General features: G+C 43.3%; 1 protein-coding gene across 2 annotated transcripts in view; it reads right to left on the bottom strand.

Moving 5' to 3' along the window:
* Window positions 1-25,720, bottom strand: part of RAPGEF1 (Rap guanine nucleotide exchange factor 1) — a 127,808-nt gene that overhangs the window by 31,892 nt on the left and 70,196 nt on the right. Inside the window, exons 10-13 of one of the 2 annotated variants that reach the window (XM_018566532.1) lie at window positions 22,810-23,012; window positions 15,278-15,439; window positions 8,404-8,658; window positions 4,768-4,860 (exon numbers count right to left, since the gene is read on the bottom strand). In XM_018566532.1, coding sequence (XP_018422034.1) covers window positions 4,768-4,860; window positions 8,404-8,658; window positions 15,278-15,439; window positions 22,810-23,012 — 713 coding nt within the window. The remainder of the gene's footprint in view (window positions 1-4,767; window positions 4,861-8,403; window positions 8,659-15,277; window positions 15,440-22,809; window positions 23,013-25,720) is intronic. The other variant, XM_018566531.1, reaches the window with a different exon arrangement.

Consider the following 25,720-nt stretch of genomic DNA (forward strand, 5'->3'; position numbering starts at 1 on the left):
GCCATACTTGGCTTCTGGAGGAACGTTCAGCTCTCTCACTTCCTTCACACATTACCCCCTGCCACTGAATTCTCCCGACCACTCACTGCTTTTGAAGCGGAATGTGACAACATAGAACATCTGCGCCACGCGGTCTCCTACATGTATTCTTTACTGACTACCCCAGTAGCAGGGAACACCCCCGTCTATATCCAAAAATGGGAGCGGGATCTGGGGATCAGTTTCACACCTGCCCAAATAACGAGAATCCACTACTTTACCTTTAAATCATCCATTCACACGAAAATCCAGGAATCCGGATTTAAGCTGCTTACTAGGTGGTACAGGACCCCCCAGCTCCTCCATTCGATGTATCCCTCTGTACCCAACAGTTGCTGGCGCTGTCAGGAAGCTCCGGGAGATTTGCTCCATATCTTCTGGACATGCCCCAGAGTGGCCCCGTTTTGGTCTTCAGTTAAGTCTCTACTAAGCAAATTTACCGATAGGGACATCCCTCAGGATCCAGCCTTTTTTCTCCTTCATCACAACTCCTTCCCCAGGAAAAGCTATAAGACGTCTATTCTCCCACACCTCCTGAATGCAGCACGGAGTTGTATCCCAACTCTGTGGAAATTATCCCAGACGCCCACGGTGTCCATGTGGCTTCATAAAGTTGGAGAGGTGGAGAGAATGGAAGACCTGGTCTGGTCTGGAAGAGGCCAACAAGCTAAGCATTGCAGGACGTGGTTCTATTGGAACGCTTTTACGCAGACATCCGAATTTCATGCCCTGCTACAAGGCCCCCTCTAGAGGTAGGATGCGGCCAAGTTCGTGACGGCGGCTGCCCGGGGACTGGCGACTGGCCCTCTGGTCCACTAACCTCATCTCCCACCCTCCTTCTCTCCATACCTCTATACCGCCCCTCTTTCCTACCTGCTCTGCCCCCCTCTCCCCCTTCTGCCAATGCTGGCTACAACTACCCCTCCCTAGCTAGAATCTAGCACCCTCCATCCCCCCTTCCTTTTTGGTAACACTTCTGTGGCCTGCTTAGATAACCGACAGTGGAAGATGGTGGAGCCGATGCTGGCGCTAGGCCCCCTAGTTTCACCCGGGCCCACGCCGATACGCGGCACCTTCCTCTAATCTTAGATGAACCTCACACTACCTAAGGTTTCTATACGATACCCATATACCTCTAAGTAGGTGCGGCCATTCCATATGTGTATCTTCCACTGGAAATTGAAATGTTTACATGACTGATGACTACCATATAAGCTGCTTACGATGATAACATTATACCCACAGAATATGCTGCTATGTTTGTGTCATGCTGTTTATTACCTGTAATACCTGTTCTTTTACTTGTTGGAAAAAGTTGAAAAATCTTGAAATAAAGAATTAAAAAAAAAAGAATGAAAAAAAATAAAGGATAGCACTTTACTAGCCTCATGTGCTCAGATCTAAAGGAACAATTACATACAGTTCAGACACCACAAGCAGATCGATTTTCACAGTTCTCAATGAACAGATTCCACCAGTGTCACACTGGTAACACTGGTGAAAGGTGTCGCATGTGTACAAAGTGGGGAAAAGAGCTAGCAATCTAATTCCTATATTTAGTGTTCAGTCCTGCAGTCTATTCTTACTGCACAAACTTCTATTTCTTCCCAACTCCAGCCCAAACTTTTCTTTGTTCAGCTTTGTGCACAGCTGGTAAGTGTCTGAATCTGCCAGGTTTTTATAACTGGGTCCCCGTTGGGAACATTTGTCATCACTTCCTGTCTCAGTGATACCCTAACAGCCAGGGCAATATCTTTAAAGGGACCAAAGAACTCTTTCCATACTATATTCAACCTTAAAAATACCGGTGTAGTTAATCTTTAAATAAATATATGTGGTTACTAAGGAAAGAGAATCTAGTGGCAAAAAGGTACTAACAGCTTGGAAACATCATAAATACATAAATACAAAAATGGCTCCCATGCTATTACTCATTTGGGGAACTGGTCCTCATCACCACTACCCTCTGCTTCCATCTGCACAAAATCTATTTGGAGACTTCCCTTTCTTGAAAATCCCCTCTTGCTAGACCGTTTGAAGAATTCAGAGTATATGCTTAGCAGAGGCACATTAGTGGTTTATAATCTTGAGTTGCTATGTGAGTTGCTTCACACCTAGGCGTATCGAATATGCGCATTTGTCGCGCAGCACATTTTTACCGCCATTCGCGGTAAAAAAAACAGCGCGACAAACGTGCGTATCCGAGGGCTACCTGGCTGTATTCCAATGGATACGCACTGCAAATACGCCCCAAAGAAGCTCCTGTATTTCTTTGGGCGTAGTGCGTTATGCAGCGCGTTCCTTCACCCTCTAAAATGCCCAGGTGGGATCCATGTCCATAGGCAATCATTGGTTTTCACATGTTGAGCATTTTACAGAGCGTAGGAACACGCTGTAAAACGCCCAGGTGTGAACCAGGCCTTAGGGTGGGAATTTTGGGGGAGGGTTTTGGAATATAGAAATATGCTTATTAACAGGGTATCCAATTTATTTAGATTTTTTTTGGTTGAGGCTGGAGAAATATGTGATATTGGTAATTCAGGAAATTCTCTTTTTCTTATGTTTGTTTGTGTGGACATGTATATATGTTTTATATGTTTTTGATTGTATAAATATAAAATTATAAAGATTTGGAAAAAAAAAAAAAAAAGAGCGCCTCCATAGCGTAAATAGAGAGATTTTATTCAATAATAAAAATAGCTGAAATGTCACCAAAAACAACCAATGGCAACATGCTTGCAGTGATATGATCTCAGGATGGTGGGGGATGGACGAACAAATGAGGCTTTAAAAGTGCTGATGAAGAGCTAAGTCCTTCTAGCTGCACATCTTCCTCCGGTTGACACATTTCTGGGGCCGAACCCCTTTCGTCCATCCTCCATCCTGAGATCAAACCACTATAAGCATGTTACCATTGGTTGTTTGCGAGTCCATTTCAGCTATTTTTATTATTGAATAAAATCTCTTTTTGCACTATGGAGGTGCTCCTTTTGCTTCTCTTCTGCTAGATATCCAGTTTCCGTGACTGTGAGGAGCTGCCCCCGTGCCTCTGGAGTTCTCCCTCTTCCCTCAAGAACGGTCACATTTGGCGCCAGTGGTTTTTATCTTTTAGTGCTAGTTACCAACTTGAATATAATTTTGGTGGGGAGATGCAATTGTTCAAGAGCCTTTTTGGTGTGTGTATGCAACTACAGAGGATTGTTCCTATTGACCCCAAAGCAATATGGGTTGTTGGCAGCTGTCTGCATGTCCCATAGCCTTGAACACCCAAGTACAACTATTAAGAGGCCTGGTCTGCCCATCTATGGATAATCTTAGGGTACAGTAAGTAATTCAGTAGCTCCATCACAGCCTGACATTTGACAGCCATGGTAAGAAGTGACTCTGTATAGGCAGCAAAGCCAGGGGCATTTAATTAGTTGTAATGGAATTAGCTTTGGAGGGTGCCCATGTATTTGCTATTTAAAATTCAAGGTTTTGGGTTTCCAATGCTGCGCAGGTTCTTCTAGCCAAGACAAAAACAGCCTAGAGCATCCAAAAAAAGGGTTTTTAAGCTCTCTTACTTACTGGAACTATGAACAGCTGTGTCTTTAAAATCTTTAACACTGAAAACAACTGTCACTAAAACTTTCAGAAGTGCTGGCTTCAGCTTAGGACTTCTGTTAAAGCGGTGTGGGCAGCAGAAGAGGGAACATTTACAGGTACTTCTTTTACTCACACATTTATTTTGGCATCAGAGTCACCAAGAGGAGTCGTCATCTTGGTCATATTGTTCTCAGATATATAAACATTACTGGAGAGCTACCACTGAAACATAATTTTCATAGATGGAGTTCAGTTATCATAAAGCCCGCAGAATAATTAAGACACAAAAGGGTTGATTTTTTTTTTAAGGCGTACGGCGTGTTCACTTTGCAGAGTGAATTTTCACTTTGCTTAGTAAATGGGATAATGCTGTGCTAACTCCAATCATCCATGAGAAAGGATATTAAAGTCTTACAATTCTACATGTTCCTTGAACATGGGCTGGTACATGCAAAATTAAATGTCACTTAGCCTCACATTACACCTTAAGAAAAGTGAAAAATCACATTGCCCAGTTAAAATTCAGCTTGCAAAATGATCATGTCCTGTGCCATCAATAAATCAACCCCACCATCTCCAACCAATTAACTTTCAGGATTTTGCTGTGCTCAGAAGACTGCATTTTGTTGGCTACTGTGAGTTTTTCCAGTAATCAAGTTGCTGCAGAGATGAACTAAATTTTGAACACGTCAGCTTTAGCCATGGGTTCTTTGCCCTGAAGACCAAGCACAAAAATCCTCAGGTTTAAAATAACATTTGAGTAAAGCAGCTGGCTTTAAACATATGGTGACCACACATAAGAATGCACGATTTAGTTAATACCATGGCATAAATGAAATTATGGTGTCATTCTTACATGGAAAACAGCTCATGGGTAAAGTCATGCACAAAATGTTAATTTCAGGGAGTGCATGGGTATCTTAATACTGGACTGAAAAGTTAGTGTTAGGTAAAGGAGGAGTCTGAGAAGGGGGTCGGCAGGATGGTACTTTTTTTTTTTTTTACACGGTCATGCGGTGCAAAGGTCCGGCGCAGCAGGGAGGACAGAGGGGCATGCGTTGCATAATGCTGGGCATGCAGAGGGCTGGGTATATCTTTAATTCCCATTGGTGCCCCTTTCACCCCAGCTGCGTCTTTACTTACACCATCACTGGGCAGGGGAGCTCCGTTGCTTTGACCGGAGGAATGCAGGTTGACGTATTCCCCATCGCCCGCCTCCTCATTGGAATTTTCATTCTACGATGGGAATAGACAGGGTGGAGGGAATGGTTGGCAGTGGATCTGCTATGCTGGTTCAGATGTTTTCAGATCAATAATTAATTCCATCAGAAGAAAAATTGTTCTCAAGGGGGTCTTCAAACCCAATTCACAATTTTGATATAATACTGTTAAACACATTCACAAATATTCACATAGTTATGTAAAATGTTTAGATGTGTATAAGCACTAAAGATGTTTGCACTAAAAAGGGAGACGTATTCCAACTTACGACTTCCTGTAGCATCTCTTCTGAGCCTAAAATGGCTGACAACATGGTACAAGAGATTGCATTCAGCTGCACAGCAAATACAACATCAAATAGATGTGGAAAAGCATGACATATTTGTAAATGTAGTAGTGCGCTGTGGCAGCACAAGAAGTGTAGGGTCAGGTGAAAACTAGAAACACTTGCAAAAGTTCCTAACAGTTTGTAAGTGCACATGATTCTAAATAAGGAACTGATCTAGTCTAAATGGATCCATGGACATACTATGATTTTCTTGCAATTAGTCCAAAGATGGCTGGATTGGGAAAGAATTAAAAAATGTCTATGGCCTACCCAGGAGCTGTGCAGAGGCCAATTCCAACTATCTGTAAAAAAAATAAATAAGTCAAGGCAACTGGTCTTGCTGTAATTCCAACTGTTCCCTAAAGTAAGGCTGGCACCCAGTGGCCTGCACAGAGCATAAACATGCGTCGGCCACTTCCAATACCAAATCCAAAGCACTGCAGTCTAAAATGTTACCCTAATGGCATCTTATCTTTCACTGATGGGCTACAGAAATATAAAAGGCAGATTGTACATGTCCTTTCTGCAGTACAGGAATGCAAATGAAAAGTTGTCACATTTACACTAATTTGCCACTGATTCATAAGTGACCTACCAAAAAAGAAAAACACATTTCCCGAGTTAATTGCAGCACTAGATCCCTTACGTAATACTCATAGCAAGATCACAAAGGCACTGCAATAATTCACAACAACCCATTGCTTCCTAAATTGTTTTGAGTACCCTGGTTACCAATCCTAAGGGGATGTCAAGCAATCCCATTTGCAAAATGCATTACAGTTAACCGAATCGCTAATTCATAGCTATTCTCATTTCCATCTGGGGCATTGTTTTGAGATGCTTATACAATATTTCCTCACAAACCTACTCCACCTAAGCTTAATGTAAACTATGACTTCTGTCTAGCAAGTTTCTAGCTTCCATCTCTTATTCACTACCACGGTTAGAGATGTCCACTAAAAAAATCTCAGTTTTTCTCTTCGGCTGTGACCATTGCAAAAGTACAAAATGATGCCACGTTCTAAGGAACCCTCCACATTAATGAGCATACATGGAATTGGTATAGCTGCCAAGGGGGGAGAGTCACAAACCAAAGGGAAATCTAATCAAGAGAGTCCTTGAGAAAACAAAACATTGATGGGGAATATAATCCCTATGTGCACATCTCAAGCTAAAAATACGTTTTAAGTGGAGTTTGCATTTAAAATAAATTGCGGCACCAGCACTGTAGAAGAAAAACTGCAAATTAAATGTTTATTAAATGCAGCATAGTTTTAATACAGGTAGTGTTTAAACTGACTCTCTGTATTCCTTCTTTTATCCCATCTAAAAGTACCCAGGCATAGAAGAAGTTGTAAGACAACATCCTTCCTTTTCCGATGGTTGGAAATATTGTTTTTTCTATTGCCTGACAGTTTGCCGTCATAGCATCTCACATTGAGCAGTCAGCCAATAGGAAAGAAACAATTGCAGCCAATCAGGTAAGAGGTCTGATGCTGTTATATGCAATCAGACTTCTGAAACAATAAAAGAGTAAAGTGGGTTTTTACACACAGTTTTACAGCTGCTAGAGAGCTGTAGTAGGAGACGAGAGCAATTAAGTGTACAACAGCCTCTATGTACCGGTACTATTAGATGGGAAAATATACGGCATGCCAGGGTCACTTTAAAGTTAAGGCATGATTTCAAGTGGATCTGTTGTGCATTAAGAACACAAAATTACCTTGACCCTCTGGAGAGTCATATGTCATCCAAAACGTGGCAGACCAAAGGCAAACACCTATCTATCCAGAAGAAATTGCTTCTTCCTGTTCTGATTCCATTTTGCTTATGCGTTCTGGTCATGTGATCTTAGCCAAAGAGGGTTTAAGAGATGTCCAGACACATATGGCTGCAACACCTTCAGAAGACATTGCATGACCAATGCCTAAGTTTTCGGTGAAATGCCTGGCACTAAAAGACACTTGGAGCAGTTTTATTTTTTGTTGCTGGAAATTGTACCAAAGATGCAGCAGTCAGGATTTCTTTTAACAAAGATATGCAAAAGTAGCGTTTATGAGGCAGGAACGCAGGGCCCCTAATACAGAGTAGACCCACCTTAAAGCCCAGCTCTTTGAATAGAGTGGTGAAGGGTTAGAACTTTTTATCAGGTTTTTATTGTTGTCACTGCAGAGATTTTTCCCTTACTTCCTATACTTCAGACACCCGACAGGAAATTAGGGCAACAGGGGTTATTGGGGCAGAAAGGAAGCAATAAAAATCTCTAAGCATTCCCCAATATACAAAAGGACCTTTCATATCTCTTCCTCTCCTTCTGACCTATCCTGTCATCAAGACAGAAAGTGAAGAAAAATCTACTCACTGGGAGTTTAGACAACAAATCTAAAGCTAGTGGATTTCTTTGGGGTTTTTTTTTCTTACCATCTTTTTATTTTAATATGAAAAATAAATTTTCTACACACAGACACACACACACACACACACACACACACACACACACACACTCCCTGAACCTTACCATAATCGTACGATCGCGGGATTTCCCGCGATTATCGTACGATTATTGTAAGGTGTGTGGGGACCCTAACATGAGGTACTACCAGTCTATATAATGTGTATCCAAATCAGGTGGGCCCACTCACTATATGGTTGTTGGTAGATCTATAGAATATTATATAGAATATGTGTGCAATTATAGCCCTTCTGCACATTGTTCAAAACAAAAACTTTCTGGATAAAGTTGGGTTTGAAGTTTAGACCACACCTACGATTACCACTACTGAAGACTTCCTTACCTGCATCTAGAAACTAATAACCGTGGTACCAAATTCCAAAACAAAATGAATAAAAATAAGGGAAATGTAACACTCTGGATTACATTTAACAGTTAATAACAGAGTTTCTGGACAATCACCATCATTCTTTCACAATCTATCATGAGTCAGACTAGTTCCCAATTCAGAATTCATGTCATAAAACCATGGAAGGACATTGACCTGTACTCAGGAAAGGAGTTGGTGATGCTAATGGAAATATTCCTTTCATCGTAAATGGTTATTGTATGAGTACAATGAGCACGCTAGGCACACAGACAGACAGCACAGGGAGGCAATGAAAGCTGAAGCAGCACAGTGTAGGCTTGATGAGAATGGAATACAGACAAGAAGCTGGTTTGCCATTCACAAATGCCCCCATTAAACCCGTCCGGCCGAGCCCCCTCCCGTTCTCACCGCTGACGTCTGGAGAGAGCCGGTGAAAGGCGGCTCAAAAGGAAGGCAAGCAGGAGGGGTCCCGCAGACACTGCTGCCCTGAGAGGAGGCTAAAGGAGGACAGAGGGAAGCTGGAGGCACAACAGGAAGGGGGGGCACAGAATCTGGGAGGGGGTATCGGGAGGTGTAGAAGATGGCAGGACTCAGCAGGGGGAGGGCAGGAGCCTGGCTATGAGGAGCAAAGTCCTGGGAGTAGGAGCGAAATACAGATTTGTACTGGGAAGAGGAGATGGGCAGGAAGACAGGGGAGAAAGAGAAAAGGTAAAAAGAAAAGCAGATTAGTGTAAAAGCAGTTTAGTAGCCGACACAAAAGGACATTCATTGACCGTAACAATGTCACCTAGGCTAAGTTCATTTACACTCTGAGGGAGACATCAAAATCCACTCTTAATTCAGTCACTATAGGCATGTACTGTACATATGAAGCATAACGATTAACGGCAGCCTACCTGTCATTCTACTGATTTATATATAACCACTAAGCTCTGCAGGTCCTGTTTGTTAGAGACCTAGGAGCAGAAAATCAGTGGCAGGCCTCTGTAACAGTCATTATGATAAAAGCTTTACAAATCACAAATGTTTTTGATTGGGTTGTCATTTACCTTTCATTCCCCCTTTTTGCACTGATGCATTGAGACTGACGCAAATCTGTTTAGTAAATAGAACCACACAAACGTGAACACACATTCCATGTAAGCGTCTGGCACTTGACGATAAAACTGGAGTACTAACTGGAGTGGGACCCCAGGGCAGACACAGCGTGTCGATAGAGGTTGGCTCTGGTTGCCATCTTTCCTATGCTCCTGACCTGAATGGCTTATACACTGAAGCGCTCTTCTTTACTCCTGGCAAAACTGAAGACATAGCAGTTTCACCAATCCACAACCCACAGGCACAAAATCCTGCTTGACCCAAGTTAGATTAAGGCCACAGACCATCACAAGCCTGAAGCTCATTAACCCCTTCGTGACGGGAGACGTACAGTGTACGTCCTGTCACTTTGTGCCTATATGACTGGCCACGTACACTGTACGTGACGAGTTATATCAGGCTTTGTAATGCCGGTATTTGCTGATTCTCAGCATTTAACAGTCATTCATTAATGTCTCAGTATTGAGGCATTAATTAATGAAATAATTAAGCTTTTTGTAAAAGCTTCTTCCTTTCATTAATGAAAGAATGAAGCCGTTACATGCAAATAGAGGACCGCAATTTGCGATCCCGTATTTGACAGCTCAAAATAGCAGAGAGGCAGCAGTGACTCACCTCACCTCTCTGCTATTTGTTTTGACAGCTCGAGAGCCCGATGTTTAGATACATTTCACTCAAAAGATACAATGTATATCTTTTGAGTGAAATGTATCATTTCTGATCGTCTAGGCACGATCAAAGAGCTTTTAGTGAGATCTGAATCTGACTAAAGTCAGGATCAGTCTCTAAGGTTATTATTAGCTGTTCCTAAGTTTGGATCAGCCTAATAGCCAAAAATAAAATAAAAAAGTTAATTTATCAAGCTGTCATAGTGATTGCTTGATATAAACTGACAAGAAAAAAAAAAAGTTTTTTTTTTTATTTTTTTATTTTTTTTACAAAGTGTAAAAAAATAAAAATAAAGTGTAAAACAAAATTAGGAAAATATAAATTATATATAAATATATTTTGTATACTATAATTAATATTAAAAAATTCTAAAAAAAATAATAATAATCAAAACTTGTGAAGAAAGTGTTTTCTTCTAGTTTTTTTTCCTCATTTTTTTTATTTTATTCAAACTAAGTGAGGGGCTAGGTACACATATGTGATATAATTATATAGCCCTATCTGTCCTCTAAAAAACTATATATAATATGTGTGGGTACATTTAGTAAGAAAGTATATTACTGACGTGGAAGAATCACACAGCAAAAATGTAAAAAATGTGTCAGTCATTTATGAACAGAACCTGAAAACTAGCTCAGTCATGAAGGGGTTAAAAGGACCATGGACTACAGTTTCAGGACTATTGCTCCAAATTGATGGAAGGAGAGTTCTGATTGGCCAATATGCATCACTGCTTTATGGTTGCTCTCCGATTAAGAAGTCCCTGGGTTATTAAGAAGGAGCCTTACTTAAAAGGGAATGAATCAGTCTTTTTAAAAGGTGCAAGGCACAGTACTGTCATCCTCAGGCTTTCATTTTTGCAGACTACCAGACCCAGAACAAGAACCAAGTGAACACACAGCTTCTATACTTCCAAGCCCGTCACTCGCTATGTAGATAAGGGAGGATGACCACCTTGGAGTCTGCACCTTCAACAGTCAGTTTTATTATAGTCTTCCAAAAAGACTAACAGTAAAGTGACCTTAAAGGAGAACTATGGGGTTAGGGCTTTTCCCCATAGTTCTCCGAAGGGTAACAGGAGGACACAAACTAGCGTCCTCCCGTCACCCTAAGCTCAGTATACCGCGAGCTACAGCGGTACTCAGACGCTGAAGCGGATCCCGACAATTATGTCTGGATCCGCCCAGCTGCGTGAGTGACAGGTGGCTCTGCCTATCTAGAGGCAGAGCCAGCTGTACCCGCCCTCTCCCACGTCCGTTCCGCCAGTCAGCGCTGGAGGATCGGAGCGGGGAGAATCCAGTCCCTCTTCTGTCACCGCTCTCTGCAGGGCTAGATCGAGAAGTGAGCGAATGCCGGTATGTGTTCGCTCACTTCCCCATCTACTGAGCCGACCTGTGACAGTCTCATTGTCACAGGTCGGCTAGAACGATGAGGATGAGTGAAAATCACTCCTCATAGTTCTCCTTTAAGAATGGCAGAGCTGCCCTTGGCAACCAAAATTATGCTGTCACTGATATTTAGGGCAGCCCCAAAAAATAAAAAAGGAAGCATTTAAGTGGTTGCTCTGAGCAACACAGTTCATTCAGGCACTAACCAGAAAACTAGCGTGTGAGAAATAGCAGCCATTTATTACACAGCTCTTAACACTCCTTGTTATACTCTTATATGTTATACAGGCTTCTTTCTTGCCCTATGTCTTCACTCCTGGGTTGGTTCCTTCCTTTCACACGTCCCCTCCTTTCCTTGCCTCCTTCCTTCCTTCCTCAGATTCTTGCATGCCACAGTCTGCCTGTGGAATCCCAGCTATGTGCTCTCACAGTGGGGAAGCTGGAACTGGGCCGTATTCCTCCTCCCTTCCTTGTATTAATCTCCTTTCCATATGCTGTGCATCCCAGCTCTGGCCACAGCAGAGTGCTCCGAGCTGAGAAGTGTGTAAAAGCTGATTGAGCCGGGGCTATTTTTACTGGGAGTTTAGTTACCAACAGGTGAGTGTCTGGCTACACCAAAACAAGCCGTTTCACAAGTTCCCTCCAGCAATACAATCAAAGACTATGTGACAGCTTGAGAACGGCTTAAGAGTCATAATCCCATGAGGTTCTCTGACTTTTTACTATATCAAATATCAATCTAACCTGGGAGTTATAACTTCAGTGTAACTGTCAGGGGAAAAAAAAAAGACTATTATGATATCTTTAAAGTGTCACTCCACTTTTGCCAAGATGAAATAAAACCACTCTCTCCAGGTCTGTTCCATGGTTTGCAATGACTCTAGCAAACATTTCAGAATTCTATCTGCTCTCGCCTGTGCTAAAACTCACACATGGAAATCCCCAGTGCTGAGGGGAGGGCCTTGCTATTGTCACATGATCGGTCCAGGCATTGTATTAAGAAAATACTGATGTATACAGCAGACAGCCAATCAGATACGTAGGAAATGACAGGGTCTGGGGAAGGGGGGTTCTGGATACCACCAGTGTGCAAAGCAACCCCAGAGCAGTACTGACATTTTTATCCCAAATTATTTTTTTGGTTTGTTTCAGAAAACCATATATCTGGAACTAGAAAGGTCATTACTCTTGACTTTAAATGGCAAAACAGATAGATAGTTTAGCAATCACATAGGTTATATCAATATGTTTTTAAGTGGAGTTAATGTTTAAATACTTACATGAATAAATTCCTGAAGCAAACAAAAGCATATCAAGTAAAAAAAACCAAGAACATTCCTATAAAGTGGAAAGGAAGGGATAAGAACACCTTTACGTCAGAAATCACTGTTCCGAGGTCTTACAACTGTCAGTCACATGACTTTATTGGAGGTGGGAAACCACCAATCGGTGGGGCTCTGTCTGAACCCTGGTCTTCCCCTTCAGCAGTAATTGCAATCCACGCCTAGACCTATTGTACCAAAACTAGCTGGATTAAGATCCCTGAGCAGCAGTTTTTGTTTGAACACTGGGCAAGTATTTGTTCTCTGTTAAGGGAGTCTGGTCCTTGTAGTGCTCCTGCCACTGAGCACAACAAGGACCTCTCTATGACCTTCTCTCTGGAGAAGAGGCAATTAAGGGGGGACATGATCACAATGTATAAATACATAAATGGTCCATATAGTGAGCTTGGTGTCAAATTATTCACTTTAAGGTCATTGCAAAGGACAAGGGGGCACTCTGCATTTGGAGGAAAAGAGGTTTAACCTTAGCATACGGAAAGGATTCTTCACAGTTAGAGCTGTGAAAATGTGGAATAGACCACCCCAGGAACTAGTTCTAGCTAGCTCAGTTAATTGTTTAAAAAAACATCTGGATGTATTCCTAAATGCACAGAATATTACTGGATATTGAGTTCTTAGAGGTATATTAGGCACCAGACATTGTTGATCCAGGGAATATCTGATTGCCTTATGGGATCAGGAAGGAATTTGTTTCCCCCTGTTGGCGCAAACTGAACCATGCTTTATTAGGGGGTTTTTTTGCCTTCCTCTGGATCAACATTGAGTAATTGTGGGCATAGCGTTCTGTTTAGGCTTTTTTTTTCCATATCTCTATAGGTTGAACTCGATGGACATGTGTCTTTTTTTCAACCTGACTAACTATGTAACTGAGGAGTGAAAAATATGCAACTCTCGCAAAGATTAAAAAAAAATGTAAATCCCAACTGACCGGACCCTGCACCAAGACTACTTGAAAACTGGGACTGATTTTGATTCTATTCATTGAGCTGGAAATTAACAAATGAATTGTGTGGAAGCTGTTAGGATTAGTTTCCGGGGAAGCAGCAGAAAGCTTTTCAATGAAAACATCTGTAGAACCCAAGGGTCAAGGGGTTACCAGGGCCTATTTCTGACATTCCCAATATCTTGTATTGGGAACCACACAATTTAGGGTCCAAAAGGAAAGGCCCCACTGACACATTGGGGCCAAAAGCAATCACCTCCTGACACTTCTGAACATAAAAGTGTATGGAACCACTGTTCAAGTGTGTAACATTCCCATTACCAAAAAATATTAGATCCAGCGCTTACTAAAAGGGATACACATCACACTAGAGAACACGATGTGACATACAAGTGTGATTTCTACAGGTAGGCTGGTGGGAAGGCGATGGCGCTGGTAGCAAAGAACTCATCTGCCCTGGGGGTTTCATCTAATCTTTGATAAACAAAAATACAGTAGATGCCCAAAAGGTCAGCTCTGCCCAAACTTCATCATCTCAGAGATCCCACTGGCATGAAATACCTGCTGCAGCTTGTGCCTAAAGCTGGCCATACACTGGTCGATTTTCTTACGAACATTCATATGGAAAATCTCATCAGCACATTCGATAATGCCATCAGAGACTTGAAGAACGTTGTTTGACATTTCCTTTAATTCTAACATTCCATTTTGGAATGAATGGAATTTCCTGAACAAAAACCACATTCACTTATTTAATTTGTTTGCTCGCGATAACTTTTCCATCCTGCTACTTTTTTTGTCACTGCAGTTAAAATTGATCGTCAATTTGACCTCATTAGCCATTAGAAAATCAATTGAACGTTCATTTTTTTTTTAAATTCTGTGTATACGCAGCCTACAAGCCCAATGCCAGAGGTGCCACTCTTTTCAAATCAGGAGGCGTGGCACCATCATCTGGCTGTGTAATGCCAGAACTGGATTTTTTTAAGGGGAGATCTCGCCAGAGAAAAAAAGTCAGCATGGGATCCAACTTTCACTTTTGGGAGGGGCTGGCCTTTAATAAACAGAGCTGTAGTGGATTTTGAAGTATCAGCTGCTTCCAGTGAGAAATGCTCACATTTGCCTCATCGCCTGCAGGGACAGCAGAGCTGTACACAGCAAAACTTTAATATCTCTCACTGGCCTGAAGATACTTCAACAGCAAGTACAAGCATTAAGACACAAGAAAACACAATGAAGAAAAGTCTACGGCCTACTGTACGAAATTTAATACAAGAACTTGAAACGGAACCAACACCTAGACATAATGGAGGCAGACATTTTATGACTGTACCAGAGTATTGTAAGGAATCAGAGGCATCATAGGAGGCCACACGTTAGAAGGAGCAACATCTACTGCAGGTAGCCAAACTCCAGCCCTCCAGCTGTGGTGAACTACAAGTCTCAGGAGGCACTGCAAGACTCAGACAACTACAGGCATGACTGCCAGATGCCAATGCATGATGGATTTGTAGTTTCACTATAGCTGGAGGGCTGGAGTTTGGCTTCCCCTGATCTACTGTGTCCTGCTTCAGTGACATCACTAATTGCTAAAAAAATAAATAAAATCAGAAGCCTAAATGAGGTATCAGTATATAAAATGGCTGCCGTCACTGGTCACGGTTACTAGCTAGCATTCACAGTATACTAAAATGTAGTAAACAAGAACAGGCATAAATAAGTCAATCTTAAATCTTGCATTCTAAGGAAAAGACACAGCTAAACATCCCAAGAGCTAATCACATGCAACAGTCCTCCCCTCACACTCCACAGAGGCGGCAAGCAATGGAGCAGACACTCACCGAAGGCACAGGGAAAGAGCCGTGGCGGCTCAGAAAGCAGTTAGAGGCTGAGAGACTGATGCCCTGAGGGTGGCTGCCGTCCTCAGGTGCGTTGAAGACCCCTTTGGCTGGCTGTGCACAGTACGAGACAGAGGAGAAGGAAGAGGCAGCAAAGGGAGCCTGCTGGAAAAAGTGAGATAGAGAGGCAGATGGAAGAGACAAAAAAAAGGGAAGGTAGACACAGGCAGCAGCACATCAACATAAAGCCTGAGCAGGATTTAAAGTAAACTTGTCATTAAGCAACTCAACATGAACCACCATTTTCAGGCAATAGAAAGCACTGTAAGGTTCCCGGATGGCCTCTGTGTTGCTAGTCGGAGTTGAAGGCACATGCAGTATGCAAACGTTTTCATCAAGTTGGGAGAAATGGATATTTAGTCAGACAGACTAAATACTAATAACCAGTATTTTCATAGTTTTACCTAAATCTGACTGCAGTTTCCCCAGTAGGTCTAAATATAACTGGGAAATCCAATAGGCACCAGAGGTGCCACCCTACTGTCCAGTGCTAACAGATCTTGCAAGGCTCCATTCATACAAGCGGATTTCCGTGCGTATTCGTACACGCGGAAACGTGCTAAACATCAAAAACAATGCATTCCAATGTTTAGACTACTACATCGTAAAATAGTCCAAGCGCGAGGTTAGGGGCGGATTCCCGCACATTTGCGGCTATAGTAATAGCCGCAAAGGGCGGAATCCGCGCGTTTGCAAAAAATTGCATGTTCATGCCGTGAAAACGCCATATATGAATGGAGCCTTTAGACACAACCGCCAGCTTTCTCAGCATTAGAAATACTGAAATGAAAAAAGAAAGAGAGCGCCTCCATCGTGTGAAATCGTTTGAATTGGACGATATGAAAAGGGTAAAATACATACTCACAAGGACGACTTGAAAAACAGGCATATAGTATGTATCGACAGACACGAACAGCCGGATCACAGGATACACATTCGGCTGGACAAACTGTTGACGCGTTTCAGAGGACACGCCTCCTTCCTCAGAAGCATTGCCTGTTTTCCAAGTCGTTCTTGTGAGTATGTATTTTACCCTTTTCATATCGTCCAATTCAAACGATTTCACACGATGGAGGCGCTCTCTTTCTTTTTCCATTTCAGTTGTTGTGGTCATCCCAGACCAGTGTGAGTGGACTCCAGTGTGCATCATTGCATTTCCTAAATCAGGCTTTGAGGTTGGCGCTGGTGATATTAACTCTTTCTGCATCAGAAATATGTGCAATGGCACTTGCATTCGTTGGGGTGTGCAAATGTCAAATTCAGAAGGTTAAAAAGAACAATCATCCCCCATCTGCCTCACACACCAGGCTATGTGTCAGTGAGGCTGCCGGTCATGCTGATGGACCTACAGCAACATGAAGGTGGTGAAAGGGTCAGCGCCAAGACTCAAGTCTGAGCTGAAATCGGCAACTTTGGAGCTTCTGGAAGGATATATAAAAGTACACACAGACACTTCTAGAGGCCTGCTGTTCATTCATGTGAAGAATTTAATAAGTTGATGTAAGAACCGGTTACTTTAAGGTGTAGCTAAACAACAAAAATAACAATTTAATGTATTGCAGCTTACCAATCCTTGAATGTGGTGGCTGCATTAGTTATCTATGTATCTCCCCACCCCCTTTATTTTCAGCTGGTGAGCCGGCCAGTGACACAGTACCTGCCCTTGGGTGGCTGCACTCTATGGAGGAGGAACGGAGCCCTTGGGCAGCAACATTGTCCTCCTGTGGAGAGGGTGGCGATAGGTGTACTAGCAGATTTAGATGGACTTGAATAAAAAATTAAAGTGGAACTCCAGCTAACACTTTCTACGCAGTTCAAGCAACAGATTTTTATCTTTTGGGATAAAGGTTTTTACAAAAATGAATAAACTCTGACCATTGTAAGCAGCCCTGTCAGTGTTAAATGGTGTATCTCAACCCTCTGGGCCCTGTCACACCATCAGGAGTGCATTCCAGTGCGTGCGGCCTCTGGAACGCAACCCGGCTAACTCAGATTTTTTGGGGGTGGGAGGGGGTGTGATGGTTTATTGAACACAATGGCACCGCAGCCACGCCCCCCGCCCGATCGCCGGCAGCCGAACGCATGGCCCATTAGTGCCTGCGTTCCGGTTCAGTGCGATCTGCAAAAAACAGTGTTTGCAGCATTTTTTGCAGATCGCACTGGCCCGGAACGCAAGCACTAATGTGCCACGTGTGCGGGTGCCAATAAGCCGGCTGGGTTACATTCCGGAGGCCGAACGCACTGGAATGGACTCCTGATGGTGTGACAGGGCCCTCTATCTGCCACTTTTGCTGGACAGCTTAGAAGTTGAAAACTAAGACTCACTGGTCAGATCAATAGGTGAAAATAAAGGGGAAAAAAGCCCCAAAAAGAAAACTAATGCAGCCATGACACTTAAGGACTATTAAGCTAAAGTATGACATCTTTGCTTTTAGATATACTTTAAAGGACACCTTTATTAAAAGTCTTTAATACATACTACATGTTCCTCAAAGCTCAGTTTAGATGGACATGTCAAGGTGCTTTCTGCTGTATGATAGGCTGGTTCTTACTGAGCTGAGAAAGAAAATCTGCTTACAAACAAAAGTCCGATCTGTTTGAATCATTCTGAATGTGTCTAACTATCAGAGTCATCAGGACCTAGTCAGCAAGTTTTTCTAAGACGTAATTGCACTGGAGTAATGCGATTACTTTAAATGAAAGCAATAATTAGAAGAGTTCCTCTTGAACATGTTCACAGTAATACCCTTGCTTTGGTTAAGCTATAAATGCTCTTTTTCAAAAACACACACACACAGGGCACTGTGATTAAAGGCCATGAAGGGGGACAGGGGATAGATTTCCTGCACAATATGACAAGCAGTGAATAATATCTGAATCACTTTCCGTTTAACTACAGCTGTATTACACTTGAAGGAAAGGCAAACAAGTCACCCTTCTGCACAGCACACCCAAAACATGCTGATCTGCCTTAAGATATTCTTCCCCCTCCTTAGGGTAGGCGAGTCCTATAAATAGGGCTGCATAATGATTCATTCTTGAGGGTCCTCGAAGACATTTACAATGTCAACTGGAAAAGACCTCAAGGATACTTTTTTTTTTATTAGTCTGTCTACAGGTAACATATTGCAAAGTATAATAATAGAATACCCAAACTCCTTAAACAAGAAAACAGCAAAATAGATAAAGAATTCATACATTAAAGGAGAACTATGAGGCGAGTGCTTTTCACTCACCTTATAGTTCTAGCCGACCTGTGACAATGAGACTGTCACAGGTCGGCTCAGTAGATCGGGAGGAGAGCGAACACATACCGGCATTCGCTCACCTCTCGATCCTGTCACGGCTCTCTGCCGTGAGAGGGGAGGGGCTGGATTCCCCGCTCCGATCCTCCAGCGCTGACTGGCGGAACGGACAAGGGAGGGGGCGGGTACAGCTGGCTCTGCCTCTAGATAGGCAGAGCCAGCTGTCAGTCACGCAGCTGGGCGGATCCCGGCACAATTGTCGGGATCCGCTTCAGCTGCGGCGTCTTAGTATACAGCGAGCAGCAGCTCGCGGTATACTGCGGCGTCTCAGTATACCGCGAGCTACAGTGGTATACTGAGCCTAGGGTGACGGGAGGACGCTAGTTTGTGTCCTCCCGTTACCCTAAGGAGAACTACGGGGAAAAGCCTTAACCCCATAGTTCTCCTTTAACAGGTTAGCCACCAAAAACTGGTTATTTTGAGCTTTTAAGAGGGTGGAGAATGTAACTGTATGCAAAGCCAATACTTTATTGTCTATAGTCGTACTGGTGACCGTTTTGCCCACTACAATGGGAAGTCTAAAACTTTAGAGATGTCACCCAAACAAGGATGCTTTCTAATGGGGACACCTTTTCTGGTGACAGCTGTCAAAAGGATTTCTTCACTCTTACTTCCCTTTACATCTATTCAGTCCAAAACAAAAAAAAAACGGAAATGTATTAGCTTTATGTACCTAAAGGTCTCATATTCCTGGTGCTGCGGTGGGGACAGATTTCAAGGTGGGTATACAGCCAGGAACTAGAACAGAGAGCTGAGAGTTCCCAAAACATATAAGAAGCCAGCAGTGACTCAGCCTAACAGATAAACTAAAATGTAGGGTGGGCCGAACCCACCAAAAACTAATATTACAGATGTGCTGTAATATTACATATTCTTCAATCTTTTAGTAGTTTAAGGGTTGAACTATCCGCAGCAGAATTCCCGCTGCTGTGGTGGTTAGCAAAGCAAGTGATGGTGTCACACTCCCAAGATGTGGCATGTATGCCAATAAAAGACCTTTTCTTCATCTAATTTGGAGTGCTGGTGTCCTATCTGTTTTCCTCCACTCCCACCATGGACTCCCTATAGTGTAACAAAGTAATAATTGCACATTCCATCTGCAAGGGAGGATTGCTTTGTTGTGGCTTTGTAGAAGGGACGGAGACACAAACTAATTCAGGGAAATGTCATCAATATGGGAACCAAGCAATACAAAAAAATGTTGGGTGATTCAACCTAACTGTGCCCACCCAAAGCTACAATATCAGTTGTGGATGGAATTACCCTTTACCAGTTCTATAACCAGACAACTTATTACTGAACTCCCTGATTGTTCTAATTAGGGATGCACTAGTGCTGATACTAGTATTGGTGCTGATACCGAGTATTTGGGCAAGTACTCATACTCGCCCAAATGCTCAGATACTTGGCTCCGATACCGGAACTTCCGGTCAGAGGGAGATCACCAATCAGGAAGCCGGGCAGTGGGTTATGTCCCAGCTTCCTGATTGGCTAGGAAGCCGGCTTCACGTGTTCCTAACCAAATCAGGAAGCCGGGTGGCACATAATGAGCTGCCTCACAGCTTCCTGATTGGTCAGGAAGCCAGGCTGCCTAGGAACAAGTGAAGCCAGCTGCCTAGCCGGTCAGGAAGCCGGGAGGTGGGTCATGACATACCGCCCAGCTTCCTGACTGGCTAGAAAGCCAGCTTCCCATGTTGGTAGGCAGCCTGGCTTCCTGACAAATCATGAAGCTGAACAGCACCCCCTGGCTTGCCGCCCGGCTTCCTGATTTGTCAGGAAGCCAGGCAGCTCCTGAAACTGGTGTTCTTTCGCTAGAACACTGGCTTCACAGGCAATAAGTAAGCCGGGCGACAGTCATTATCCGCTGGCCGACTACATGATAAATCGGGGCACAAGGCACCGGGAACTCGGTATCAGCGAGTATAGAAAAACAAAAATGAATACCCGGACTCGATACCGAAAAAGTGGTATTGGTGCATTCCTAGTTCTAATGAATTGCTGCTCGGCATGCTGAATAAACAGACTGGTCTGGCAGTATTATTTGCTTTTTTCCTGAAATAAAGGTAACGGTTGAAATAAAAATGTAAAGTTTTAAAATGTTATATTACATGGATGTTAACACAGGGGAAAAAAGTCCATCTATGAGGCAGGGAGGCACTGTGGCTGCTCCACGTATTGTGAAATAACTGGCGAGTTCATTTGCTATTTTTGGAAAGGATTACTCAATATAATGTCTGCAATTCATTTTATTAGGAAGCACTTTTTCTTTGCTTCTCAATAGATTATTTTTAAACCTGGTGCAGGGGCGGTGGGAGCAGTAAACCACAGCAACCAGGCAGATTTTAACTCTAGTCTGCGCTAAAGCTACTAAGCTGGTGTTCTGGGAAGACCATCTTCGTTGTGATTTTTTTGCGTGGTGGGGGTCTTATTGAGTCGACCCTAAATCGTGTCATCTTCCCCTCACAGTGTTTCACCTCTGTACTGCTCATGACTCCTCTGCTGACCAGCAGTCTTAACTTGCAGTCTTCAGTTGCTCATTAACCACTTGCTGACCATTTGTTTACACCCCCCTTCCTGTCCAGGCCATTTATCAGTGTTCAGCGCTGCGGTACTGTGACTGACGTTTATTCCGTCATGCAGCGCTGTACTGAAATTAATTTTATACCATTTTTTGGGGACAGATAGAGCTTTCTTTTGGTGGCATTTAATCACCACTGGGGTTTTATTTTTTACTATATTAAGGAAAAATTACTTTACATTTTGAGAATTTTGTTTTTTTTAACATTATGTTATAATACATTTATTATTACCCAATTTTTTGGTAAAATATAAAAGACGGGGTCACGTCGGGTAAACAGACACCAAACATGTCAAGCCTTAACGCGAAATCACAAAAAACTACCATATCCAAAATTGACCATAGGCGACATTTAAAAAGCTTTTGCCCCTCATCAGTTTAGTGCCAACAGTGATTAATGGCCTAGAATTATTGCTCTCACTGCGACGTTCGCCGCGATAGGGAACATGTGCGGCGTAATGGGTGCAATCGTTTTCGCATGTACCCGCACCGGACGAATGTTTGCAGGCGTGTATGTATGGGTGGGGACTTTTTAAAAAAATTGTGTTTTTTTAAAATTATTTTTCATGTGTAACTATTTTTTTTTTGTGCAACTTTAATTTTTTTTAACTTAACTTTATTGTTATCACATAGGGGGCTAAGAAACCCCCCTATGTGATAGCAAAGATATGCAACAGGTCCTCTTTATGGAGACATCAGGGGTCTCCAAGACCCTTAATGTCACCTGGGGACCACCAAAGAAGCTGATGAAGCAGAGATAAATATAAATATCGGTACTCGATACCGAAGCTATTTTGATTTAAACACAGACAGATCTCTATTTCTATTGCACAGTGCAGGTCAGTGACCAGACTAGTGTCTGTAGATCCCTCCAGCTGTGTCTGTCTGCCCCATATTGGCACTATATGTCTATTAAAGTAAGGAATAAGCACGTAATTATGTGACACCGAGGGATCACTTAGACGCAGTTGGCCAGTTTGAACATGTATTGCAATACATGTGTACCAAGAATCCCGGTTTCTATACAAAAGTTTGCTAGAAATATGTAAGGGATTACAGCAGTATGCTGTGTGTTATTCAATATAGTCAATCCTCTCCCCCCTACGTGACAGAGTCCAGAGCCCCTGTAAGCTCTAAGCTGCTTCAGCTAGTCTCCTACTAGACAAAAGAGTGGTGACGGAGCACCAGGAAGAGAGGTATGTGCAGCTGGGGAGGCGAAGTGAACCTGTTGCTTTGAGGTACATGGAGTTTTGCCTTCACAGTGGCTTCATTGCTGCATGCTTGTTTCGTACTGGCAACTCTGAATTTACTGCAGTCACGACAGCCCAATAGGTAACAAGCATTTTCAGAAAGAACTTTTGTATTTATTTGGTCTAAGTTTTCCTAAACTCTCGACAGAAATTATGAAGATTTGTCATGTGTAAGTGATGTGCGTGTCTTCAACATAATCAGTAACAGAACAGTAGGTCAATGCAGAAAAGCAGATCATGATATTCAAGTACATGCTACATGTATGATGAGAGCCTATTAGTCTGCCATACATATCACTAAGCAGCAGCACTTTGCAGACAGACCAGCAGGCTTGCACTTACCAATTGCCTCTGTTTTGGAGGTAGGGCAGGTGGCGGAGCTCGTTCAACCCCGGGGTCCATGCTACTGAATGAATCGTTAAAGCCATACTCCTCCCGCAGATGCTTGTTCTTCTGCTGGTAGATGTGCTCGTTCTGTGGAGTTTGATAGAAGACAGACGGCTGGGGCTCGGAGTAGTCCTCCACAAAACGCATATACGTCATCACTGGAATATAAAATGGGGTACTGTAATAGATGGACAAAACAGCTGAGAAATGTAAAAGGTACTCTCTAATGAAACCTAAAAGGACAAGACAAAGTAGAACCATCCAAAGCGAGAAGGACTTTATAGAACCCTATAGGAAGCTGGTATAAGTTAAACACCGGAGGCTGTGGGCAAAATTGCAAGGTATTCCTCTGGGGAGGATAGGCTACTTTAGCACAAGGGGGGGAAAGGGATGCACTTGTAAGTCATGAAGGTGATTAATATGTTTCTTCTCTAACTGGCCCTGTACACAAGTGCAAGTGTGATAGGAACATGAAAATCCTGGAATGTCCAGTGTTCTCTTTAAAGTGCCTTGAAGAAAAAAAAAGTATCAAGCATCGGCTGGTGTGGCTTTGACAAAACCAATTAGCCCTCATTCACACGGGAATCGGCCGGCACGTATAGCTCCGTGCTGCGAGCACGGCCGTATCGAGCAGCTCCCGGGAAGGACAGGTGCTGTGTGTGATTAGTACGCAGCCCGTGTCCTTCTCTATGGGAGTACGTGGCCATACGACCCCCATGCTCACCTCAAGTGCAGGTCTGTGCCTGTGCGTGTTTCCTGGTTTGGACGCAGACAGGATCCATCCCGTCAGCGTACGAGTACGCTCACCCGCATGGACGTGGAGGGCAGGTGAGCGTAGGGCGGCGTACGGCCGCGTAGTCCCATAGAGAAGGACGGGGGCTTTGTACTAATCACACGCAGCACCTGTCCCTTCCCGGGAGCTGCCCGATACGGCCGTGCACACAACACGGAGCTGCACGTGCCGGCCGTTTCTAGTGTGAATGAGGGCTTAGTAGTATTCCAATCTTGTTTTGGTTTGTATAGAATAAGTAGAGGTTAGAAACTCTGTTATTCATTGTGGTCTCAATCCTCACCGGTGAGTCTTGTCTGCATTCTTTGTGTGACAAGAAGTGAAAGGAAATCCTGCTTCTGACAGCTGTCACTGAAACAAGTGCCCCCTAATGGGAGAAGTCCCCTCATTTCAGGGGACATCTATAAGAGTTTGAACTTCACCTTTCATTTCTGTCCCAGATGATGACAAGGGTCACCATGACTAAAAGGCTTGGTGCAAACCCAGTTGGCCCAAGCCCGTTCAAAACAGTGACCACCATATCCTCCTTCCAGCCCAATCAAGTGGTGGCAGTTGTGGCAGGGGCAATCCCCGTCTCTTTTTGACACATAGCTGCGCCTCTATGCAACCAATTTGGTCGGGGGGATGGGGTGGCAGTCACAGTTTAAATACGTTTGGGCAAACTCAGGCGAACTGGGTTCTTACAAAGACCAGGCTCATGACTGTTAATAGTAAGGGTGGATCTATTTCCCCAAAGGGGTCACAGCAATGAACACATGTCCCAGGTTCTAACACTTCCATAAACCATCAAAAAGTTCAACTAAAAGTTTTGGAGTTCTACCTCAAAGTCTCTAAACAGGGGTATATGGCATGGGAACACTAATCAAAAATATTTTACAGGCAGACAGTTCCAATTATTTTGATTGTATGCTCCCACGGGCAGGGCCCTCCTTCCCATTTTGTCTCGACTTGTAAGTGTAATGTCTTCCTTATATTGTAAAGCGCTGCGCAAACTGTTGGCGCTATATAAATCCTGTATTATAATAATAGTAATAACACAACTGGTTTGTCAATTTTCCTGTCCGATTCTCAGACCACAACTTGCTGTCTGTAGAAAGGAAAACTGCCCGACTGGACTCAAAATGGAGGTAATACAGCAGAACAATAAAGTATAGATTAAATACATGAAGGTCTACAAAAGAACCATTAACTAGCAATAAACAGATGAATAGTGTAAGTAGGAGGAACTTGAGTATACACAATTACTGTAAGCTATCCGTTATGATTAGAGAAGGGCTCACACATCCGTGGGAATGTTTCCTACAATGACAAGGCCTGGCACGCTATATTTCCATTGTGGACTTTGAGTGTATGGTGCATGGAGGCCAGGGGAAGGGAATGGGTGGCAGAGGAACAGCTGAGAATGTACACCACCCCCCAACGCCAGCATCAACATTGTTCTTCTTGTGACAAAGAAGGCAGAGGAGAGAAGGCTACAGCAAATCAAAACTGGAAGGTGATTTTCCCATGAGGCTAGGTTCACACCTAGGCAATTTATCGCGCGGATTTAGCTGCGTGATATCGCACAAAAAACAGAGATTTGCATTCAAGTCTCCGGAAGCTGTTCACACCTTTGCGATTTGTCGCACGGTAGAAATCGCCTGTCACACAAAAAAAGCACAGGTGCGATTTTCGGGTGGCTGTTGCGCGATTTGCGCGCCATGCATAGAAACATCTCTATGCATTGACAACCACACGGTTTTCAAAGCAAAAATCGCACGAACAGAAACACGCCACAACCGCACGAAAACAGCTCACCATCTCAGTCGCTTAGGTGTAAACCGAGCCTAAGACCTGGCCTGGAAACATGACAGTCCACATATGCTGCCATACACAAGGCATAGCCGAGTATGACAGACAATGATATTTCATCTTTTAGGCCCCATTCACACCGAGCGGATTTCCGCGTGATATCGCGAGAAGTCGCCGGCCAATGTTATTCAATGGAACTGTTCTAATGTACAGCTCCATGTCGCCCGTCGCTGTAACAGGACCTTTTTTCCCGCGGATGTCGCGCAATTCTTCTATTTTTGAATG

Source organism: Nanorana parkeri, unplaced genomic scaffold, assembly GCF_000935625.1.
Source record: "Nanorana parkeri isolate BGI_ZX_2015 unplaced genomic scaffold, ASM93562v1 scaffold958, whole genome shotgun sequence".
NCBI classification, from domain to species: Eukaryota; Metazoa; Chordata; class Amphibia; order Anura; family Dicroglossidae; genus Nanorana; species Nanorana parkeri.